Source organism: Pleurodeles waltl, chromosome 4_2, assembly GCF_031143425.1.
Source record: "Pleurodeles waltl isolate 20211129_DDA chromosome 4_2, aPleWal1.hap1.20221129, whole genome shotgun sequence".
NCBI lineage: Eukaryota > Metazoa > Chordata > Amphibia > Caudata > Salamandridae > Pleurodeles > Pleurodeles waltl.
This window is the reverse complement of record NC_090443.1, coordinates 176684080-176706147: the sequence shown is the minus strand read 5'-3', so window position 1 is coordinate 176706147 and position 22068 is coordinate 176684080. Positions and strand designations below refer to the sequence as shown.

At 48.2% G+C, this 22068-nt stretch overlaps 1 protein-coding gene across 3 annotated transcripts in view; it reads left to right on the top strand.

Moving 5' to 3' along the window:
* The window catches only part of HDAC7 (histone deacetylase 7), a 531422-nt gene extending 527125 nt beyond the window's left edge, over positions 1-4297 (top strand). For all 3 annotated transcript variants that reach the window (XM_069231044.1, XM_069231043.1, XM_069231042.1), the window contains exon 25: positions 1910-4297. In XM_069231044.1, the coding sequence (XP_069087145.1) occupies positions 1910-1958 (49 nt within the window). In that variant the 3' untranslated portion in view covers positions 1959-4297. The remainder of the gene's footprint in view (positions 1-1909) is intronic.
* Positions 4298-22068: the final 17771 nt, after the last annotated feature.

Genomic DNA, 22068 nt, shown 5'->3' with positions numbered 1-22068 from the left:
TGCCAAACCCTCCTCCTCTCTCTTTCTGGGATTTATGTCTATTCATCTCCGAAGAGTCCTCCTCACGTTTTGAATCAGATAACCTATTTTCTGCCCCACCAAATACCTTTGCTACCAAATCAGTAAGAGCGTTACCTTTCTGAAGCACCACAATGTATTCATATGTTGTCTACTCATTCTTTATTGCTGGCAACTTTGAACCCACAACCATCATTTCACCCAACAAAGTATCAGCTGATTTCTCAACCTTGACCCAGCCTGTCTGCCTCTCTCCATTCTTCTGCACAGTCATCAAGATGTGTAACTCCCATCAACTCAACAAGGAGCTCCATTAAAAAAATATGCTCTGTCCAGTCTATGCTTGGAGAAAAATGCACTACATTAAAACAGTTATTGTGGTTGTCAAGTTTCATTATTATCACTTTTAATAACTTTCTATCTTCTGTCCTTGCTCTGCTTGACCTGTCATCTACAATATCATCCAGTCCTCGCTGTTTGGTTTGTGGTTTTGTGTCGCCCTTCCTGCCTTTCTTTCCGATTCTTCTCATTTTAAAAGTGTTAAAAGAATTAATTGATCATTGCGCAATGACCATCTCAAAATACATCACACACCTTGGCTCAAAACTAAAACAATGTGTTTTTTCTATCAAGCCACCCCCATTTTCAAATTTCCTACATGCCCTCCTTCCTTATCACTGACATCAGCAGCTGCCTGTTTGTCCTTCAGCAATTGATGGCTCTGTGTTTTCCGATGATTCCCTCTGCCAAATCGATTATGCTGGTAGCCCCTTAGTTTCAGCATCAGAAGACATAACTACCAAGTTATATTCACAAGACATCATTATGCCCACCACCACCTTCAATCAGCGATATGTGCACTTGAGGAGTGAGATGTGTCTGTTCTGTTTATTTAATATGACTACAAATGAAGGCCACCTTGAATACAACAAATATGGAAGATACACTACCTCTTGTCTAACTGTGGCAAGATTAACCAATGTACTCATCATCAACAAATGACTAATATTCAAGCCCGCTCCTATGTCACATCCTTTACTTTTTCAAATACTTTACATATTTGTCACTGGTAAGCATTGCGGCCTCCGTGACTCAAACTCCACATCACTGCAAACAGTTAAAACAGTTATCTTGAGATTCCTAACCCTGGCCCTCAACCGCATTCAATGTTTTGCCCCCAAAACTTACACAAAACATCTTCTTCTAGCACCCTAACACAATGTCCGTTTCCAGTCCCTCCAAGGCCTCCACTTCCTTTCCAGCGACAGGCCCTTTGTACACCATCTTGGTTTTCAATGCTTCGAAAACAAAGGTACATATTGACAGTATGTTTAAAATTACTGGCTACAATCAAGATCTGATTGGAATGGACAAAATCAGTATATTAAATAATACTGTGAAAATATTTTTTTAATTAATTAATTGTGTGTATTTTATAAACAGAGAGAAGGGTGATTACAGTACATTTAACATTCATTATAATGCAAGCTGGTGGATTTGGTAAGCTTCGCAGCAAGGAGACCATATTATTTTAATTCAATCCCTCAAGCTCCAACTCAGCGTTAATGGAACAACTACCCTAGCACTAACCTCAGGCTGCACTCAAATACAGCCTGCTATAGGGAGATGACAATTCCACCACTCTCCAACACACAGATTTATAGTAAAGCCTCTAAAGTTAACGCTCTGAAAATCCAGTGTTTTCACATTAACATCTACAGTACTTTTGACTCTCTGTCATCACTATTCCACTACAACACTTGTTTTTGTATAATGAATGCTACAGTTTTATTCTACTATTCTGAAATATCTGTAAAACATAATGTCACTAGAAATGATCCAAGTTAACAGATGAGTACAAATGCAATCAGAAATCTTCTTTCTTCCACAGCAAATCTCAGGATGAGCCAATGGAGGAAGACGAGCCCATGAACCTTTGATTGTTGAAATTTGATTTGCACCACCAAACCAAAAGGATGCGCCAACATAAATGGTCAAAGTCGCTGGATCCTCTGATTTCAAGACATTGTTTCCTCCTTGACTGTTCACCATGTGAAGCTCAAGTTGATTTTTAAATGAGCTAGGACAAACTTAGCGTTCCTGGACTGGATCCAAAAAGGAGCTGCCAACACAAAACTCAAGTTTTCTCCCAAAACCTACAGAGCACCTGTAAAATTTGGAGACTGGTCTCAGGCCATTCACAGCTAGAGTTTCAAATGATGTCTTACTTCATGAGACCTAAAAAGTTACATTTTGGCACCACACTCCATCCCAGTGCTGATGTGGTTCCATTTTGTTCAGTGCTTGATACTGTAAAATAATGCAGATTATGGAGACTGTCGTCCAATGCTGGGTGTGATATCTTATGACATATGATTGAAGAGTTAATTTGGTTATTGGGTTATATATCACAGTGTATGACCAATGGGCTACCACCAAGGACCAGACCTTCTGCACTTGTGATGATATCTGACATTGTTGACCAAAGTTTGAAATGGCATCATAGAAAATATCTGTTTTCCTGATCCTCCTAGTCCTTCTAGCTGTCAGGATCATGCAGAAATCTTCAAATTTCCAGACACAATGTGCTTGGGAGTGAACACCAAGGTTTCATGCTGAATGAGAAAGTTCATGTGCATGCATGAGCCTGACAAGTGAGATTTGTATGAACACTTTGATAAAATAAATAAGGGTATTTCTGTAATAGGAACTTTACTAAACTTGATCACCAGAGTGTACGGAAAGAAAGGTGGATGGTGGATGTATTTCTGGAGAATTTTCAAGTCCCTATTTCATAAGAATCGTGAAGGACCTATAGTCCTATTTATTTACAAAGTTTCAATGCTTTCAATTAGTTCTGTATAAATAGTGGTATGAGCCGGTTATTTCTAAAGCATTTTTGAGGAACACAAAATTTGTACTTAAATTGGGGACAGAAACTGAAATGCACTCCTTTTTATCCAAACATTGACCACTGCTAATACAGTATGTTGCTTCAGTTCCATCTGTGGTTCGTTAGTTTTCAACTGTGGCCAAATTGGCACTGGCACCAGTGTGAACAATACTATTGTGTTTTCGATGGGAAATGGACTGTTTCTTGTGCTTCCCAAAAGACATTTTGATTTTGTCTCCTGGTCGTTCTTTTGACATACCAAACAAACAGTGACTTGCCCATGTCATGTGATGCAAGTGTGCCTTTTCTAATAGGAGATTGTCCAGATGTTTTCAACATTGGTGTATGTCCAGAGGCAAGGTTCTGTAAGAATGGCAAGACAAGAGAATGTGACTCCTCAGTGGCCTTGGATTGAAATGAAATATGTGATCCCTTTCATAAACTGTGTGTGTGCGTGTGTGCATACACAGGAACACATACACATACATCATACTTTCAAGAAACTCCTACACAATAATCTGCGAAATGTCTGTTTATTATGTTACCATGGAAAATATGGCAGCATGAACTATATGTACATACCAGCACGTTGATGCCTATCTTTCTGAACATGAAGTCCAACAATGAAGCCCTGGCATAATATAGCAAAATGGAAACAGTGGAAAAAGGACAGGGATTATACTCTACTCAGAAGAGACCAAATTCAACATAATGGCTGACACTCACTTACAAACCCAAGACTTGTATTTTGTAAATAAATGTCTCCTTTGTTTTTTTATTGTGTTTTGTATTACCAATGCTCTAATCTGCCTTCCACTGGGAGACCCTTTTGGAGAGCCCGCCCATTTATTGCCTCTGCCAGCCTATTCCTCGTCCTTCTATGCAGTTCACCTGCTTCTTCATTCCATGACTTTTTAAAACATCAGATGTGTGGTTGATATGTTTTGAAACTCAGCTCAGTCGCAACATTGTGCCTTTTTTGAGCCACACGTACATCCTTCGGAGATGGCAACGATGGCAACATTAGACAGGAGTAGAAGTACAGAATGAAATATTGGTTTTGCACACCAATTAAAACTCAGAACTGAAGATATTCTCCAAACTTTCCTTGAAGTTACTGGAGAATTTATTAAGGAAGCAATGGCAGACTTTAAGCACAAACTGATTGAAGGACTGTCCAAAGCAGTATTTTCCATGCAAGAAAATGTTACCTCTATATGCAAGGGTCTCATTCAATAGTTTCGGATCTCAACCACTGCTTTGGTAAACGCTTGCCTAAATGGTGGCATCAAGGTTTATCTAAAAGAAAATATATATATAAATATATATTTTTTGTAAAAATGTTAATTTGAAGAATAAATGTGTATTTGCTATTAAGAGAAATTACTATTTCTGAGAGCTGTTTGTCTACTGTGTAATTCTTGTGTATATATTTTAAAAATAATATTAGTTCTTCCACTCATGCCATAACCAATGTATTCTCTTCTACCATATGATATCATATGGTGTGCACGTGTTTCAACTTGCAATGTTCACCCTCCCTCAATAAGTAATTCTGTAGCTGAATTGAATTTTAACCACAGCAGCTTCTATGATACAGTCTCATTTAACTTACAGAATCCCTTAAACAAAGTTGATTTTGTCTTTTTACAGCTGCATGAGCATAGTGCCTTTTTACACCAAACTCCTGTTGAGATCAAGTGTTGTCTTCTTTGCAGTGCTAGAACTGGTTTATTTTCCTTTGTGCTGGGTGCACAGGGACGTCTATGGTGCTGCTGTTAATAAATGGTTGTAGTTCCTGGCAGCTACATTTGTGATCACCAATTTGAAGAGATATGAAGGCTACCTTTTGTGCTTCCAACTGTTCTTATGCACTTCTCAGCTGGTTAATCCCTGCTGTGCTGCTACTGTGCACTCAATTCTTGCTTCATGCTACCTGAGGCCAAGCCACTGTCTCGAAAGAGGAAGGGCGTTAACAGCCAGCAAGGAATATGTATTCCTTCTCTGGAACAGGACTTGGAGGCAAACTAGTCACAAACCAGTTTACTCTCATTCATTTTTGCAAACAAAGCTGAAAACATCTTTTGATGGCTGCACTTGTGTTTTCCTAATCCAGTAAAATATCTAGTATGCCCAACTTTCATAAGTTCAGCACACAGCAGTTTGAGCCTACAAGGCACTCATTGAGGGTGATTTAGCTAATATAAAAAATATAACTTATTGAGCAGCAGAGGCATTTTTCTTTGCCATGTGATACTGTAGTACTTTTACACTGCAGCCGACAAAGAGCACATTGGAGCCCGTGGAGCCATATTCTTTTGTAAAAAATGTGGGTCATGTAACTACATACTTTAGCCAACAGATGGAATGTAATTCCAATACCACGGCCCAATTTTTGATTGAACATAAAATGTACTTACAATAAAGTTAAGTAATCCAGTTGTACGGTACGGTTTCTGATGGATACCTTTAACTGCAGATTCCTCACTTCTAGGATACCTCTAGGTTCCAGACTAGATCTGGAATCTTATTCACAGAAGTGCTCCCATACACCAGATCTGCTTTAAATGTGTTCTGCCTGGTGTTGACAAATAGAGCAGCATATTAGGGCCACCCCTCTGCTCTTACGTCAATTCCATTATTTCTAGCCTTTGAACGTGGTTCTCCCCCTTTTCCTCATCGGTTGACAAGTTTTTTTCTTCTAAAACTTTTAACAAGTATGCAACAGAGCTCTGTCTCCTCCAAACGCTACAGGATTTAAACCATGATGGCACTGTCACAAACTAATGTCTGCTTCAGACCCTCACAAAGTATGTCTTTGGTGTTTGGGCTCAGGCCTCGAATCCAAGTCATGAATCTGAAGGCGATTTGGGAATGTGAAGCCTAGCTGTACATCACCAAATACTGAATGAATTCCTCAAAAGTCCTGCTATCTTTTTGAAGTCAAGAGCGTGGACTTGTTCCCACTCCAGAGGCCATTCCTTCGACAGATCCTCATTGCAGCCCAATCTTTGGGTACACTCAAATTCAAGTTTACAGGAGACCTGTGGGCTGGATACCTCCCCTGATACTGAGTTGATTTTCCCACTCAGACCACCAACGAAGGAAAGTGCTTACTTTGCTTTGGTGGTTAGACGTACAGTTGAGGTTTTGGGCCTGCGTCCTTCGTGACAGCTCCCTCCTTGCTGCTTCACTGCCTCCCTGGTTCTTGAATAGTTTGCTTTGTTAATGTGTTATGGTGCTCAACCTTGTTTAACTCATCTTGTTTAATCTTGTTCAAATTGCTTAGTTTTGTGCTGGCTTTGTTAATTTTGTTGTTTCACTGCCCACTCACTTTTCTGATGTTTTTCCTGCTATTTTTTCCGCTGCACCTCCTTCCTGCCCTCACAGGCCCTGCCCACCACTTCCCAGCACCCCCAGGCATTCCAGGACTTAATTAATGGTGGCTGCAGCTCAGCTGTGCTGTGGACACATGCATCTGGCGTGCCAAAGGTGTGCCAAATGCTAGTCGGTCTATGCTGGTCTGTGCCTGGACTGCGCCCACTGCCAGGAACCCTGGTTCTCTTGCTACACTCTAGTACACCGCCGCCGAGCTCTGAGCCCTGGACACCAGATTCTGTACATCAACTGCTGCTGCACTTCTCCACTTTCAACGGTAGGACTTTTTACCTGCCAGCGATGTCTCTCCTCCTGCCACACCAGAGCATCCGCATGCACAACGACCACCACTACACTGACCGCACCAATCATGACTGCTTTGGAACAACTCCATTGCCTCCTGCTCAACGGACAATCACTCTGCAAGCACGCCACAGAGATCTGGAACATCATCACTCCTGTCACCCCAACACTGTCTTCCTCACCGAGACCTGGCACAACTCGTATCCATTTCCGACATTGCCTCAGCAACTCCAGATTGCTACTAGCACACCGGGACCACATCAACAAACACTGAGGTGGATTCACCATCATCCACCAGGAAACCATCCGCTGCACCAACGACACAGACGACACCACCCCCATCATGGAACACCTCAAATTCCATCCCAAATCGAAGGCCAAACCACCATCAGAGGCACCCTCACCTCCAGACCATGACCCAGTTTCAGCAACGCCATCCTTGAATTCATCGCCCCACTCACCATCGACTCTATACACTACGTCTGCCTCTGAGACCTCAATTTTCACCTTGACGACCTCAACGATGCCAACGCCGCCAACCTTCTCAAAAGCATGAACAACATTGGCCTCACCCAACTAGTCACCAACCCTACACACTACAAAGGACACTCAACTCCATATTCACATCCATTGACAGGGTCAAGTACAGCCATGTCACCAAGCTCACCTGGACAGACTGCGCCATCATCCACTTCACCATCACAGGATACCCCAACACAGCCACTAAACTTCCCAGCACCACACACCATGGCTGGAACAAAGTATCAGAGAGCCAATGGACTGACGCCCTCATCACCTCCCACCCTGTAACCGCAACCAACCTAAAATAGGCTGTCAAGAATGTCTCCTTCTGGATCACCGTTTGCGTGGCCTGAGTCACCACCAATCTCGAGAGACCCACTAAGTAGGACCTTTGGTACACCACAGAAGTGAGAACCGTGAAACACAACTGAAATCTAGAAAGGAAATGGTGCACCAGCAAGGAGTCCACAGACTGAGCCACCTTCAAGTCGTCCCTCAACCAGTACCACCAACTACTGAAAGACAAAGAAGAGTGCCGTGGCTGACCACATCGAAGCCAGCTCTAAGGACGGCAAAGAACTCTTCAACATCATCAGAGAGTTCTCCAGCCCACCGAAAACATCATCACTTCTTTTCAGGAACTCTGAAACACCCTGGCGGATGTCTTCCACAACAAGATCTTCACCATCTACAAAAAGTTTGAATCCACTACCTGTTGCTGCTTTGCCACCAGTGAGGTGGTGGGGAAATCATAGTCCCAGGAGGCCCGGGACACAGGAGGAGCAGCTGCACCAGTGTTTGCCGCAATGTTATTGCTACAAAACGCCTCCCCATCTCCTGCGGCATGGGATGCTGTGACTGCCTGTTGCTGTTGCGCAGCTGCATTCGGCTCGGGCCGCGGCACGCATTACGCGGTCTAAAGACTCGCTGCGTCCCCAGCCTGCTCTGCACCTTACGAGGTCCCAAATTGGGCATGGGACCTTGTTCTTTTTTAGCGCCCCACGCTCCCAGGCAGGTCTGACCCCCCCACTCACCTGTTCTCTTCTTCTTCTTTTTCTTGTCGTCTTGTTGTGCCTTCCTTTATGTTTTTCTCCCTTTCCCATATTACCCCTCTCTTCCCAACATTCCTTGTTCCCTATTCTATGGCTCCTAGTCCATTCTGTTCTATTTGTTTTTCCCTATCTAAGATGGTGTCCTTGTACTTCCTGTTGGTCGCTTCCTGTTCGTTGGTATTTAAGGGCTGTGATTCTTTCTCTCCTTGCGCTGCAACACTTTCTGTTTGGATGGTGTCTTCACTCCTGCTTCCTTGTATCCTGTGCTGGTTCTCGTCGGTTCCAGTGTTTTTTCCTGTATTTTGCTCCTGCCGTTACCTATTCATTTTGTTCCTGTTGCAGGAACCTATTTTTTTGGAGGTTTTTTCCCCTTTCAGGGTTTTTTTCCCCTCTGTCACTACTTCTGAGGGACACGGCCTGCTCTTGGCGTACCCATTGCCTGCAGCACCGTGGCTCACAGAAAGAGTCGCCCCAACCTGGGCCAAGGCCGAACATTCAAGAACAAGATCCTCGCCACTCGTTCTGTGGACTCCAGGTTAAAGCAGCACGAAAGTCGTGACAGATTGCAGCGCCAAATACTCCCGACGTCGTCTAACACCATGGATGATACAGTGGCGGCTGCTGCAGATCCTGATCAATCTCTTCTGGCAACCATTCAGCCAGAGGCTCAGGAACTGCAACAATTACGCAATGAGAATGCTGCTTTACGACAGGCTTTGGCTTTCCGCAGTGCAGATGTTCCGGCCGTCTCCACCTCTACTCCTCATTTCTCCGGTGAACCAACTAAACTGCAAGAGTTCCTCAATGCATTTACTGTGTATTTCGCCTTTCGACCTACCCAATTCTCCCACGACAAGACAAAGGTGGGATGTCTTATCAGTGTGCTATCCGGTCCTGCCTTGGCCTGGGCAACCCTGATGGTATCATCCACTGTCCCAGTATTGTCGGACTATCCCGCCTTCGTGAATCGGTTTAAACAGATGTTTAGTCATCCAGGTTTGGAGGCCTCTGCGGAAGAAGCCTTATGTGACATCCAACAAGCGTCACAAGATGTCCTCCAATATATTACCCGCTAGTGGCTGAGACCACCTGGGTGGAACGAACTCTGGTGACTTTATTCTGTAGAGGACTTAAAGAGGAGCTTAAAGATGAGTTAGTACACTCCACCAGAGTTGAAGATCTTCGTGGTCTGATGGATCAAGCTCGTTCCATCAAATACCATCTCCAAGAACGACGTATGGAGAAGAGAAAGAGTAGAGGATCTTCCCAGCCAAGCACTTCACGTGTCTTTATGCATCGTCCCGAGGAACCTCGTCCTACCGCCAGAGACGCAGAAGGTGAACCTATGCAGGTGGATACCACTCAAGGCCCACTTTCCATTAGCGAGCGGGAAGACAGACATAAGAAAGGATCTTGCCTGTACTGTATTGTGGTTCTGCCGGCCACATGCTTCGTACCTGCCCCATTCGTCCTCAAAGGCCATCGGGAAACGCCACTTCCCGTCCACTGTAAGAAGGGAGGGGACGGGATCATCTGCTATACCTTCCATCAGTTCATTCAAGGACAATGCCACAACTTTGTTTATGTTACCTGTGATGTTACAGTTACCGGACGGCCGTCAAGAAAGAACAATGGCTTTACTTGATTGTGGTGCTAGTGGCATATCTATCTATAAGACTTGGGCCACGACTCAACAAATACCAACACGACCCAAAGAAATCCCAGAACAAGTTCACACAGTGGATGGGTCCTTAATATCCTCTGGTCCAGTTGATACTACCACCCTGACACTAAGTGTACAATTTGGAAACCACCAAGAACACATCTCATTTGATCTAATATCATCCCCCAGTCATACTATCATTTTAGGAATTCCGTGGTTCATAAGACATAACCCTTATGTAAATTGGGGAACCCGGACTATTTCCTTGTCCTCACAGTTTTGTCATGAGAACTGCTTTGCTTCAGACACATATTGGTCACCCAAGAGGTTGATGCCTACTGAAATTACTACTGGATGTTCCATCAATACAGTCCAAGGAGTCCCCGATCACTATCTAGAATTTCAAGATGTGTTCCAAAAACCATCCAGACCTGTGTTACCCCCACATCGAGATTACAATTGTGCTATTCCCTTGGAACCTGGAGCGATTGTTCCCTTTGGGAGGATGTATTCACTCACGGAACTTGAAAGGGAAGTTCTCAAGGAGTATCTGCAAGAAAACTTATATAGTGATCTTATTGTACCATCATCCTCTCCGGCAGGGGCTCCCCTCTTTTTTGTACCCAAGAAGACGAATGATCTTCGTCCCTGTCTGTATTTTTGAGGTCTAAATAAGATAACTATAAAAGACCGTTATCCTTTGCCCCTCATCAAGGATATACTAGAGGCAGTCAGAGGGGCTCAACGATTTACCAAACTAGATCTTCGTGGAGCCTACCACCTTTTGCGTATTAAAGAAGTAGACGAGTGGAAGACTGCTTTCCGGACCCCATTTGGTCATTATGAGTACAGAGTTATGCCTTTTGGTCTCACTAATGCCCCCTCCATTTTCCAAAGATTTATGGACTCTGTGTTCTGTGATCTCTTGAACAATACAGTCGTCATCTACTTAGACAATATCCTTATTTATTCTAGACGTCCTGAACTTCATTCCTCTCACGTGAAACAAGTCCTCCAAAGACTCCGGGAACATCAACTGTCCTGTAAACCAGAAAAGTGTGAGTTTCACAAGATCAAAGTCAAATATTTGGGATATCACCTTAGTCCCACTGGAGTAGCAATGGACCAGGAAAAGGTACAAGCATCCTAGACTGGCCTTCTCCTTCCTCTATTAAGGAAACGCAATGTGCCCTAGGATTGGCTAATTTTTATTGGCAGTTTATCTTAGACTTTGCAGAACAAACCAGCCACATAACTCAAACAGAAAAAAAGGAGAATTTAAAGAAAGGCTTTGTCTGGACAATGGCGGCTGAAATAGCTTTCCAGAGTCTAAAAAAGGCCTTCACTCAAGCACCGATATTGAGACACCCAGATACCAACAAACAATTTATTTTTGTTACTGATGCTTCCAAAAGAGCCATTGGAGCTGCCTTACTCCAACAACAAGAAGATGACGGTCTTGAACATCCTGTTTTCTATTTGTCCCATGTACTCTCTGCGTCGGAACAACATTACTCAGTACTAGAAAGGGAGTTATTAGCTCTGAAATCAGCCTGCCTAGAGTGGAGACAGTTTCTTATGGGTTCCAAAGAGCCTTTGAGGTGAGAACAGACCATCGTAATCTACAATGTTTACCTAATTTTTTATGCCAGAACAGTTGTCAGGCTCGTTGGGCCTTTTTCTTCAGTCAGTATGACTTTTATGTCACCTATAATCCTGGATCCCAAAACATTCTGGCCGATGCTCTGTCTCGCCTTTATCCAGATTGTACTCCTACCCAATCACAGTATCTACTTGAGCCCAGTAAAATCATCGGAGTAGCTCAGTCTTTCCTGGATAAGGTACAACTGGAATATTCCAACCTGTCTGATCAAGAATTAAAGAAACTAAACCCCCTAATATTTAAACTGCAAGGGTATTATTATTATAAGAACCTGTTGTTCCTCCCTACAAATAGAGTAAGAGAAAAGGCACTACAAATGTGCCATGATTCGCCGGTTGCTGGTCATAGAGGCATCAAGGACACACAAGAACTTCTCTCGCAGTCTTTCTGGTGAGCTACCTGGAAATCGGATGCCGAAAGATACGTTCAGGCTTGTCCCATATGTGCTCAAGTAAAGATACCCCGTACCAGACCTGCGGGATTACTACAACCATTACCTGTTCCACCGGCTCCGTGGCACACCATTTCTACTGATTTCATGTGTTCACTACCTCCATCAGCAGGAAACCGGGTTATCACGGTCACCATAGATTCCTTTACTAACGTGGCTCACTTCACTGGCCTGAAAAAATTACCTACTTCCGAAGAACTAAGTCAGATATTTATCCATCATATTTTCCATCTCCATGGACTTCCACACAGCATTGTATCTGACAGGGGACCTCAGTACATCTCCCAGTTTTGGAAACATTTCTGTAGGACACTGAATATCAATATAGCACTATCATCGGGTTTCCACCCTCAAACCAGTGGACAGACTGAGCGTCTCAACCAAGGATTGGAGCTGTACTTTCGCTGCTTTTGTAATTCTACCCAGAGCAACTGGAACACTTACCTTCCTATCGCTGAATTCTCTTAAAATAACACTGTCCATAGTGCCTCTAAGGTCACTCCTTTTTTCTGTTCTTATGGCTATCATCCTATCTCTTTTCCTACTACTCCTCAGTCTACCTCTTGTCTTCCGGCTGTTACTTCATTTTCCAGACGACTTTTACAGATCCATAGATTGATTTGATCTAACTTGTTGAACACCAAGAGATACATGAAGAGAATAGCAGACAAGAAGCGTAGGGATGCTCCAGAATATCACCTTCAGGATAAAGTCTGGTTTTCGTCAAAATATTTGCCTTTACGCCTTTCTCAGAATAAGTTCACTCCTCGTTACTACGGTCCTTTCCGTATCCTTCAGCTGATTAATCCTGTCACTGTCCGTCTTCACTTGCCTCTTACCTGGAGGATTCATCCTGTCTTTCATGTTTCCCAGCTCAAACCCTATGTACCTGATCCTTACTCTTGACAGTTTCCTTGTCCTCCTCCTTTGTTAGTGGATGATGTACCTGAATATGAGGCACAAGAGATTTGTGACTCTCGTATCTTTCACAAACGTCTTCAGTATCTGATTAATTGGAAGGGTTACCCTCTCAGTGAATGCTCTTGGGAAGATGCATCTTCTGTTCACGGACCTCTTCTGATTCGCCATTTTCACCACTTGTTTCCGCACAAACCTGGACCTTCGGGGGGGGGGACCTACTGTTGCGCCACTGCGCGCGGCACGACCCAAACATTCGGCTCTGGCTGCAGCACGCGGTCTAAAAACACGCCGCGTCCTCCGCCTGCTCTGCACCTTACGAGGGGCCTCGTTCTTTTTTAGCGCACCGCGCTCCCAGGCAGGTCTGACCCCCCACTCACCTGTTCTTTTCTTCTTCTTCTTTTTCTTGTCATCTTGTTCTTCCTTTATGTTTTTCTCCCTTTCCCATATTACCCCTTTCTTCCCAGCATTCCTTGTTCCCTACTCTCTATGGCTCCTAGTCCATTCTGTTCTATGTGTTTTTCCCTATCTCAGATGGTGTCCTTGTACTTCCTGTTGGTCGCTTCCTGTTTGTTGGTATTTAAGGGCAGTGATTCTTTCTCTCCTTGCGCTGCAACACTTTCTGTTTGGATGGTGTCTTCGCTCCTGCTTCCTTTTATCCTGTGCTGGTTCTCGTCGGTTCCAGTGTTTTTTCCTGTATTTTGCTCCTGCTGTTACCTATTCATTTTGTTCCTGTTGCAGGAACCTATTTTTTTGGAGGATTTTTCCCCTTTCAGTTTTTTTTTTTTCCCCTCTGGCACTACTTCTTAGGGACACGGCCTGCTCTTGGCATACCCATTGCCTGCAGCACCGTGGCTACGAGAAAGAGTCGCCCCTACCTCGGCCAAGGCTGAACATTCAAGAAGAAGATCCTCGCCACTCGTTCTGCGGACTCCAGGTTAAAGCAGCACGTAAGTCGTGACAGTTGCTGCTTTGCCGCCAGTGAGGTGGTGGGGGACTTGTGGTTCCAGGAGGCGGGGCTGCACCAGTGTTTCCCGTGCTGCTTGCGCTACAAAGCACCTCGCTATCTCCTGCAGCACCAGATGCTGTGATTGCCTGTTGTTTCTGCTTTGCCGCCACTGAGGTGGTGGAGGGCTCGTAGTCCCAGGAGGCCCTGGACACAGGAGGGGCTGCACCAGCGTTTCCTGCGCCTCTAGTGCTAAAAAGCGTCTTGCCATTTCCCGCGGCACAGAACGCCATGACTGCCTATTACTGCTTTTCCACCAGTGAGGTAGTGGAGGACACGTAGTCCCATGAGATTCTGGAATTAGGAGGAGGGGCTGCACCAGTGTTTTCTGTACCACTAGCACTACAAAGCGTCTTGCTATCACCTACGGCATGCAATGCCCTGATTGCGTGTTGCTGCTTTGTCACCAGTGAGTTGACGGAGGACTTGAAGTCCCGGGAGGCCCTGGTCACAGAAGGAGGGGCTGCATCAGCTTTTCCCACACTGCTAGCACTACAAAGTGCCTCGCCATCTCCTGTGGGATGCTGTGACTGTCTGTTGCTGCTTTGCCACCAGTGAGGTGGTGGGGGGCACATAGGCCCTCATTATAACATTGGCGGTAATGACCACCTACCGCCGCAGCGACGGCCGCCCAAACACCGCTGCCACAGCTACCTACCGCCTGCCATATTATGACCGTAGCCGGAATTCCACCAGAAGGCTGGTAGAATTCCGGCTACGGTCATGGTGAGAGATGGCAGTAAGGTGGTGCTGCTTCCAGCAGCAGTGCCATGCGAGTGGACCGCCGCAGTCCGTATCATGACATGATATGGCCTGGCGGTGTTCTGCTGGTGGACGACGCTGCTACTGCAGCAGCACCATGTCCCGTCTTCTGCCGGAGGACCCCCTGCAAGCAGGTAAGTCAGGTGCTCAGACGGGGGAGGGGAGTAGGGGGTATTATGTGTGCGTGCAGGGGGTGGGGTGGCGTGTGGAATGCATGTGTGCATGAATGGGTGTGAGTGTGCGTGTATGTTGTGTGGTGTGAATGTGTGTGTGCTAGAATGTATGTCAGTGTGTATTGATGGGTGTGTGAATGAATGTATGCATGCATGGGTGGATGTGGCTATGAGTGTGTATGCGTGTGTATGTTGGTGCGTAAATGTGCATGTATGTTGGGGGGTTCGGGAGGGTGAGGGTGCAGGAGGACTCTGGGGGGACAAGGACGGGCAGGAGTGACTTCTATCAGTGTCAGGGAAGGAATTCCCTGGCACTGATAGTGCCTACCGCCATGATTTTTGTGGCGGTAGGATTGCCACGAAAACCATGGCGGTAGGTGGGGTCATTATCCCGTGGGTGGGACAGTGACGGCTGCCTGGCTGGAGACTGAAGTCTCCAGCCCGGCGGCTGTTACCGCCCTGGCGGATGGAGTGGTACATTGGCGGTTTGGCTTGAGCCAAACCGCCAATTTCATATTTTGGGGAAAGGTACCGCCAGCCTGTTGGCAGTACCTTTCTCCAAAATACCGCCGTCTGCCAGGGTCATAATGACCCCCATAGTCTCAGTAGGCCCTGAACACAGGAGGAGGGGTTACACTAGTGTTTCTCATGCCGCTAGCGATACGAAGTGCCTTGCCACCTCCTGCGGTGCGGGACGTGGTGGCTGCCTGCTCCTGCTACTTTACTGCCAGTGAGGTGGTGGGGGGGCTCGTAGTTCCAGGAGGTCCTGGACACAGGTGGAGGAGCTTCAGCAGCATTTCCCATGCCACAGGCACTCCAAAGCTCCTTGTCATCTCCTGCAGTGTGGGACACTGTGACTGCCTGTTGCTGCTTTGTTGCCATGAGGTGGTGGGGGACTCATAGTCCCAGGAAGCCTTGGACATCTGGTGCTGCACGAGATGCTGTGACTGCCTGTTGCTGCTTTACCGCAAGTGAGATGGTGGGAGACTCATATTCCCAGGAGGCCCTGAACACAGGAGTAGGGGCTGCAATACAGTTTCCAGCACTGCTAGCACTATAAAGCACCTCTTCATCTTCAATGGAACACAGTGGCTGCCTGTTGCTGCTTTGCTGCCAGTGAGGCGGTGGGGGACTCATAGTTCCAGGGGGCCCTAGACACAGGTTGAGGGACTGCACCAGCGTCTTCTGTGCCGCTAACATTACATAGTGCTTCTCCACCTCCTGCGGTGCGGGCGCCATAGCTGCCTGTTGCCGTTTTGACCACAGTGAGGTGGTTGGGGGCTAGTAATTTCAGGAGGCTCTGGACACCAGAGAAAGGGCTGTACCAGTGTTTTCTGCATTGCTAGCACTATAAAGCACCTTACCATCTTCTGCAGCATGGGACGCGCCTGGGCGAAGTCTGGGCCCATCCTGCGCCCATCAGTGCCAGGAAGAGGAAGGGAAGGGTTGGTGCCACGACCTTCCCCTCTTACCTGTCTACCACTGCCCTGGGTCCCCTGTGCACAGAGGCAACGCCCATGTTTAGCAGTTCCTGATGACGTTCCCATTGATTTAACTAGTAGTACAAGGCACAGGGATGTAGAGTTAGTCCCTTTTGTAGATGACCATACTTGTCCAGAGGGTTTTAAGAGTCTGGCTGCACTACTTACATATGAACTTAAGTTTGTCAAAGATGCTGTTGTTTCCTTGAGTTCAAGGGTGTCAGAATTAATTAGCATTAACAATGATATATTAGCAACATTTGGGGATAGGGTTCCCTGTATGAACCCCACAAGACCAAATACTTCTCCCCCTCATATAATGCCCCCTCCTGGTGCTAGTGTGGTTATGACGGGAGCCCCCGTCAATGGGGACTGGCCGCCTCCACTCACTTCCCCATACTTGTGAAGTTTCTACAGCTGGCATGGGTTCTGCTCCCGCCCCAACATCAGTAAGACAAGGGACCCTCCAACGAGCATAAATTCCAGCCCTGAAGATGCTTATACAGGTATTCCCATTGTTTGCAGCCTTCCTCATCCAGTAACCTCAGGTAATGGTACCACTAGGGGTTCCCATGCAGGGGCTTATTCTGACTGCCTGTTGCTGCTTTGCTGCCAGTGATTTAGTGGAGGACTCAGTCTCAGGTGGCCCTGGACACAGGAGGAGGGGCTACATCAGCATTTTCCTGTGCCGCTAGCACTACAAAGTGCCTTGCCATCTCATGTGGGATTCCATGACTGTCTGTTGCTGCTTTGCCACCAGCAAGGTGGTGGGGGACACATAGGCCCTCATTACAACCCTGGTGGTTGGTGTTAAAGCGGCGGTAAAACCGCCAACAGGGCAGCGGAAAAAAAAATTGAATCACGACCATGGTGGAAACCGCCAACATAGACAGCCACTTTAACACTCCAACCGCCACGGTGGTACAAACAAACACCGCGGCGGTAACCGCCAACAGGCAGGCGGAACACAATGTACCGCCCACAGTATTACAACAGGCCAATCCGCCAACTTTACCGGGACGGATTCACTGCGAACAAAAACACGGCGGAAACAGGACTTGGAAGGGAAAACGCTCACCTCTACACACCCCACGAGGAACCAGGATGCCATGGAGCCAGAACTCCATTTTCTACCTGCCTTTGTCTTCCTGCTCCTTTACCAGGAGCACGAAAGCCGGCGGCGAAGACCACGTGAGTACTGAACCTACGACACACGGGAGGGAGGAGGGAAAAGAGAGTGACAGACACACGCAACACGCAACACCCCCACCCTCACCCACTACAACACACACACTAATACATGTTGATACATTACAGTTACACCCCTCAACCCCCCCGGAAGAATGCAAAGACAAAAGGAAATGATTGTAACGATGGTAATCAATTAACATCCAGTACTCAAAAATATATATACACTTTTAACAAATATATACAACAAGAATACAAGTCCAGGTACTGCACCATTTATAGTCCGTGGACCACTGGGCCCAAAATGCATGGGCGAAGCCCACACAAGATACCCGATCAAAACGGAGAGAACACTGCAGGGGCATCAGATAGAAATACAACAGGCACCTCAGGGGTAAGGGAAGGAGGGGCACATCAGCCGGATGAGTGCACAACGCCAGATCCACGAGGGGGCTCCATACCCACTGCTGTATCCTGGGGAGTGCAAAGCCACAGTCTCTCAAATCTCTCCAGTGGGTGGTTTGCCCACTGCTTTATCCTGGCGAGTGCAAAGCCACAGTCTCTCAAGTCTCTCCAGTGGGTGGTTTGCCCACTGCTTTATCCTGGGGAGTGCAAAGCCACAGTCTCTCAAGTCTCTCCAGTGGCTGGGTTGCCCACTGCTTTATCCTGGGGAGTGCAAAGCCACAGTCTCAAGTCTCTCCAGTGGGTGGTTTGCCCACTGCTTTATCCTGGGGAGTGCAAAGCCACATTCTCACAAGTGGATAACAGTCTCCACTAGTTCTGGAGGGGGCTTTGTGCCCAGAGTGCTTCATCTTGCCAAGGACTGAGGCAGTGGATGCCTTTCTCCACTCGTTCTGGAGGGGGCTTTGTGCCCAGAGTGCTTCATCCTGCCAAGGACTTAGGTAGTGGATGCCTTTCTCCACTGGTTCTGGAGAGGGCTTTGTGCCCAGAGTGCTTCATCCTGCCAAGGACTGAGGTAGTGGATGCCTTTCTCCACTGGTTCTGGAGAGGGCTTTGTGCCCAGAGTGCTTCATCCTGCCAGATACAGAGGTAGTGGATGCCTTTCTCCACTGGTTCTGGAGGGGGCTTTGTGCCCAGAGTGCTTCATCCTGCAAGATACAGAGGTAGTGGATGCCTTTCTCAACTGGTTCTGGAGGGGGCTTTGTGCCCAGAGTGCTTCATCCTGCCAAGGACAGAGGTAGTGGATGCCTTTCTCCACTGGTTCTAGAGGGGGCTTTGTGCCCAGAGTGCTTCATCCTGCTCGTGGCGGCCTCAGTAGCAGCGGTGCTTGCGGCGCTCATTGGCCTGCGGTGCTGGTCGGTGGCTCAGTGAGCGTGCTGCTGTCGGCGGTGTCCTTGGCAGCGGTGCTGCTGGCGGTGGTGTCCTGGGCAGTGGTGCTGGTGGCGGCGGTGTCCTGGGCAGTGCTGCTGGTGGCGGTCTTGTCCGCCGTGCAGGTTGGCGGTGACTTCCCTTTCTTTCTGTGCCCCTTCCTCACCTTGGATGGTGGCGCAGCTGTCTTCCCACTCTCAACTGTAGTCCTGGGAGAGCGATTGGTGGCAGGTGTTTTGCCCTTCTCCCTCTGGGCAGTGGCCAACTTCTTATGCTTCTGAGGTGGGGGACTGTCCGTGTTCTGGCTCCTGGGCAAACTGGCTGCCCTTCTGCTTGGTGCACTCCAGAAGCTGGTTACTGCTGGCACCACTGTACCCGCTGATGTGGTGGCTGAGGTGCTGGGTTGGGACCTGGAAAGGTGGGCCCTAAGGGACTGAAGGGGTGGGGGAGGTGAGGGAAAGAGGTCGAGGTTGGACAGGAAACATTTTTTAGACACACTGGGACGGGTAGATGGAGGGGGTTTGGGAGTGGAGGAAGAGGTAGTGGTTGTAGGAGGTGTACGTTTGCTGACTTTGGGTGAAGGTGCATGGGCTGGAGGCTGTCATGAGGTGGATGACTGTTGGGTGGGTGTGTGACTGTGTTTGTGTACCTTGGGAGGTGGGCTCACAGACACACTGGGAGAGGACACTGGATGTGTGAATGGTAGTGGGGTGGTGAGTGTATGTGAGCGGTGTGTGGTGATGGGTGTGCTGGTGATGGACGTAGTGGATGAAAATGTAGTGCATGCAGGTGTGAGTGGAGACGTGACAGGGAAGGAGGAGGGAGGCAAGGAGGAGGAGGACACAGTGGAGGCAGTGGCTGTTGGTATGTCTGCATGGGTATGATGCTTGTGTGAGTGTCTGTGGGATGTGTGGTGCTTATGTTTGCCAGAGCTTCCCTTGTGTGTTGAGGTGTGTGCATGCTGGTCTGATGGTGTGCTTGGGATAGGCTGAGGTACAGGGGTTTGGGTCTGGGTGGAGGAAGGTGGAGAGGGGAGGCTGGACACAGGGACAATGGCTGCCATCAGTGCTGAGGTCAGAGTCTGAAAAGCTTGCTGTTGGGCTGCCTGACCAGAATGAATGCCCTCCAAGTATGCATTCGCCTGATGCAACTGCCTCTCTACACCCTGGATGGCATTCAGAATGGTAGACTGCCCAACAGTGAGGGATCAGAGGAGGTCAATGGCCTCCTCACTGAGAGCAGCAGGGCTGACAGGGGCAGGGGCTGAGGTGCCTGGGGTGAAGGAGATGCCCACCCTCCTGGGTGAGCGGCCATGGGGCACAGGCTGAGGAGCTGCTGGGACGGTGGTGCTGGTAGGGGGGGGAGGCAGCTGTACCTGTAGATGCGGGGGGCACAGAGGGGCCCGCCACCGCAAGGGAGCTTCCATCAGAGGAGGAGTCCGTGTCGCTGGTCTCGGCTCCTGTCCCCGCCGTGGAGCTCCCCTCGCCCTCCGTCCTACTGGTGCCTTCAGACTCCATTGTCTCGCCCTCCAGGGCCATGGGGGATGCAGCTCCCTCCTGCTCCGGTGCCACTGCTCCTCCGCCTGATGATGCCATTGCACACAAGAACAGGGAGACCAAAAAAAAGGGGGGGAAAGACAGAAGAAAGACATGTTGAGTGCATGCAATACCGCTACAGTTGGCGGATACTGCAGACACAGAAGACCTCTGCACTACGCCGTGCACTTAGAGTTCCCTAATTAATCACAGGGACATGGGGTACAAGGCCTATGCCCGATTGCTGCACACATGGAAGTCACACAAGCCTGACTAGGTGTAGTTGGCTCTGAACACTGGTGGAGTGGGGTGCCACATGGCCTGCCTTACGAAGGGACCATGCCTACTAAACTCGCCCTGGCCTAGGGGAACCCACAGCCCACCTCCCCCACCCAGACACCTCGTAATGCGCGCTGATTCAGCTGAATAAGAGTGTACTCACCCCCTTGTGGCTGCTGGGATGCTCTCAAGCGCCCATACAACTCCGGATACGCCACTGACAGGATCCGGAACATCAGGGGGGTCATGGTGCGATGGGCACCCCTCCCATGTTGGGAGGCCATCCCCAGCTGGGCCTCCGCCGTCTCCTTGCTCCAGCGGTGAATGTCCTCCCATCTTTTCCGGCAGTGGGTGCTCCATCTGTGGTGGACCCCCAGTGTCCCGTCTTCCTTGGCGATGGCACGCCAAATATCCTTCTTCTGGTGGGCGCTGACCTACAGGAATAGTACAGGGGAAAAGGAGAAGATATAACCGTCCGGACCGTCACAGTCATTGGCCCACGTTCCTACCCTTGCCATGACGCACATGCACTCACCGTGGTTTCATGCACGCCTCATTCCACCCCATCTTCCATCCACACCACTCCACACAGGCATTGCCCATACAGCATGCTCACAGTGTACTTACCTGTTTCTCTGGAGGACCGTAGAGTAGCGTGTGCTGGGGGAGGACCCCATCCACTAGTTTCTCCAACTCCTCCATGGTGAAAGCAGGGGCCCTTTCCCCAGAGACATGAGCCATTGTCTTTTCCAGACTGAGGTCACAGCAGCACTTGCAGTGTAGGTCCTCTCCTGTCGAAGATCAGTATCAAGTGAGTGAACAGATAGAAAATGGCGGTCACATCCGCGGCGGTGGGTACTGTCACCGCCAGAGTAAATCGTCATTGGCTCCTGGGACCCATAGGGTCCAATGTTAACCAATGCAGGATGGCACCGCGGTCTTCGACCGCCTACCGCGACGGTGTACAACGCCAGCGCAGTTACCTCATATCCCCTTGTCCCACTTTACAGGTCAGGCAGCTGCCATTTCAGGGGGTCACATGGCATTATTTTTAAATGCGTCACACATATCTAGGCCTTGCATACACATTAAGACAGGTACATAGCGGATTGAAAAATGTGTGCAATAAAGTTGTGTTTTCCTACCTCCGTGTTGGCTGACCCTATGCTCGCTGTTCTCCTCCATAGAGCACGTCCGCTGGGGCAGGTGAGGAGATGGTGGCATCCTCCAGTGTACAGACCGCTGGTGGACCTGTCGACAATGGAAGAGCGACATGTAATTGTCACCTACAGACTGGACCGTGCCACAATCCAGGAACTGTGTGCCCAAATGGAGCCGGACCTGATGTCAGCTATCCGCCATCCCACAGGCATCCCCCCTATAGTGCAGGTGCTGTCAGTACTCCGTTTCCTGGCAAGTGGGTCTTTTCAGACGACAGTGGCCATTGCATCTGG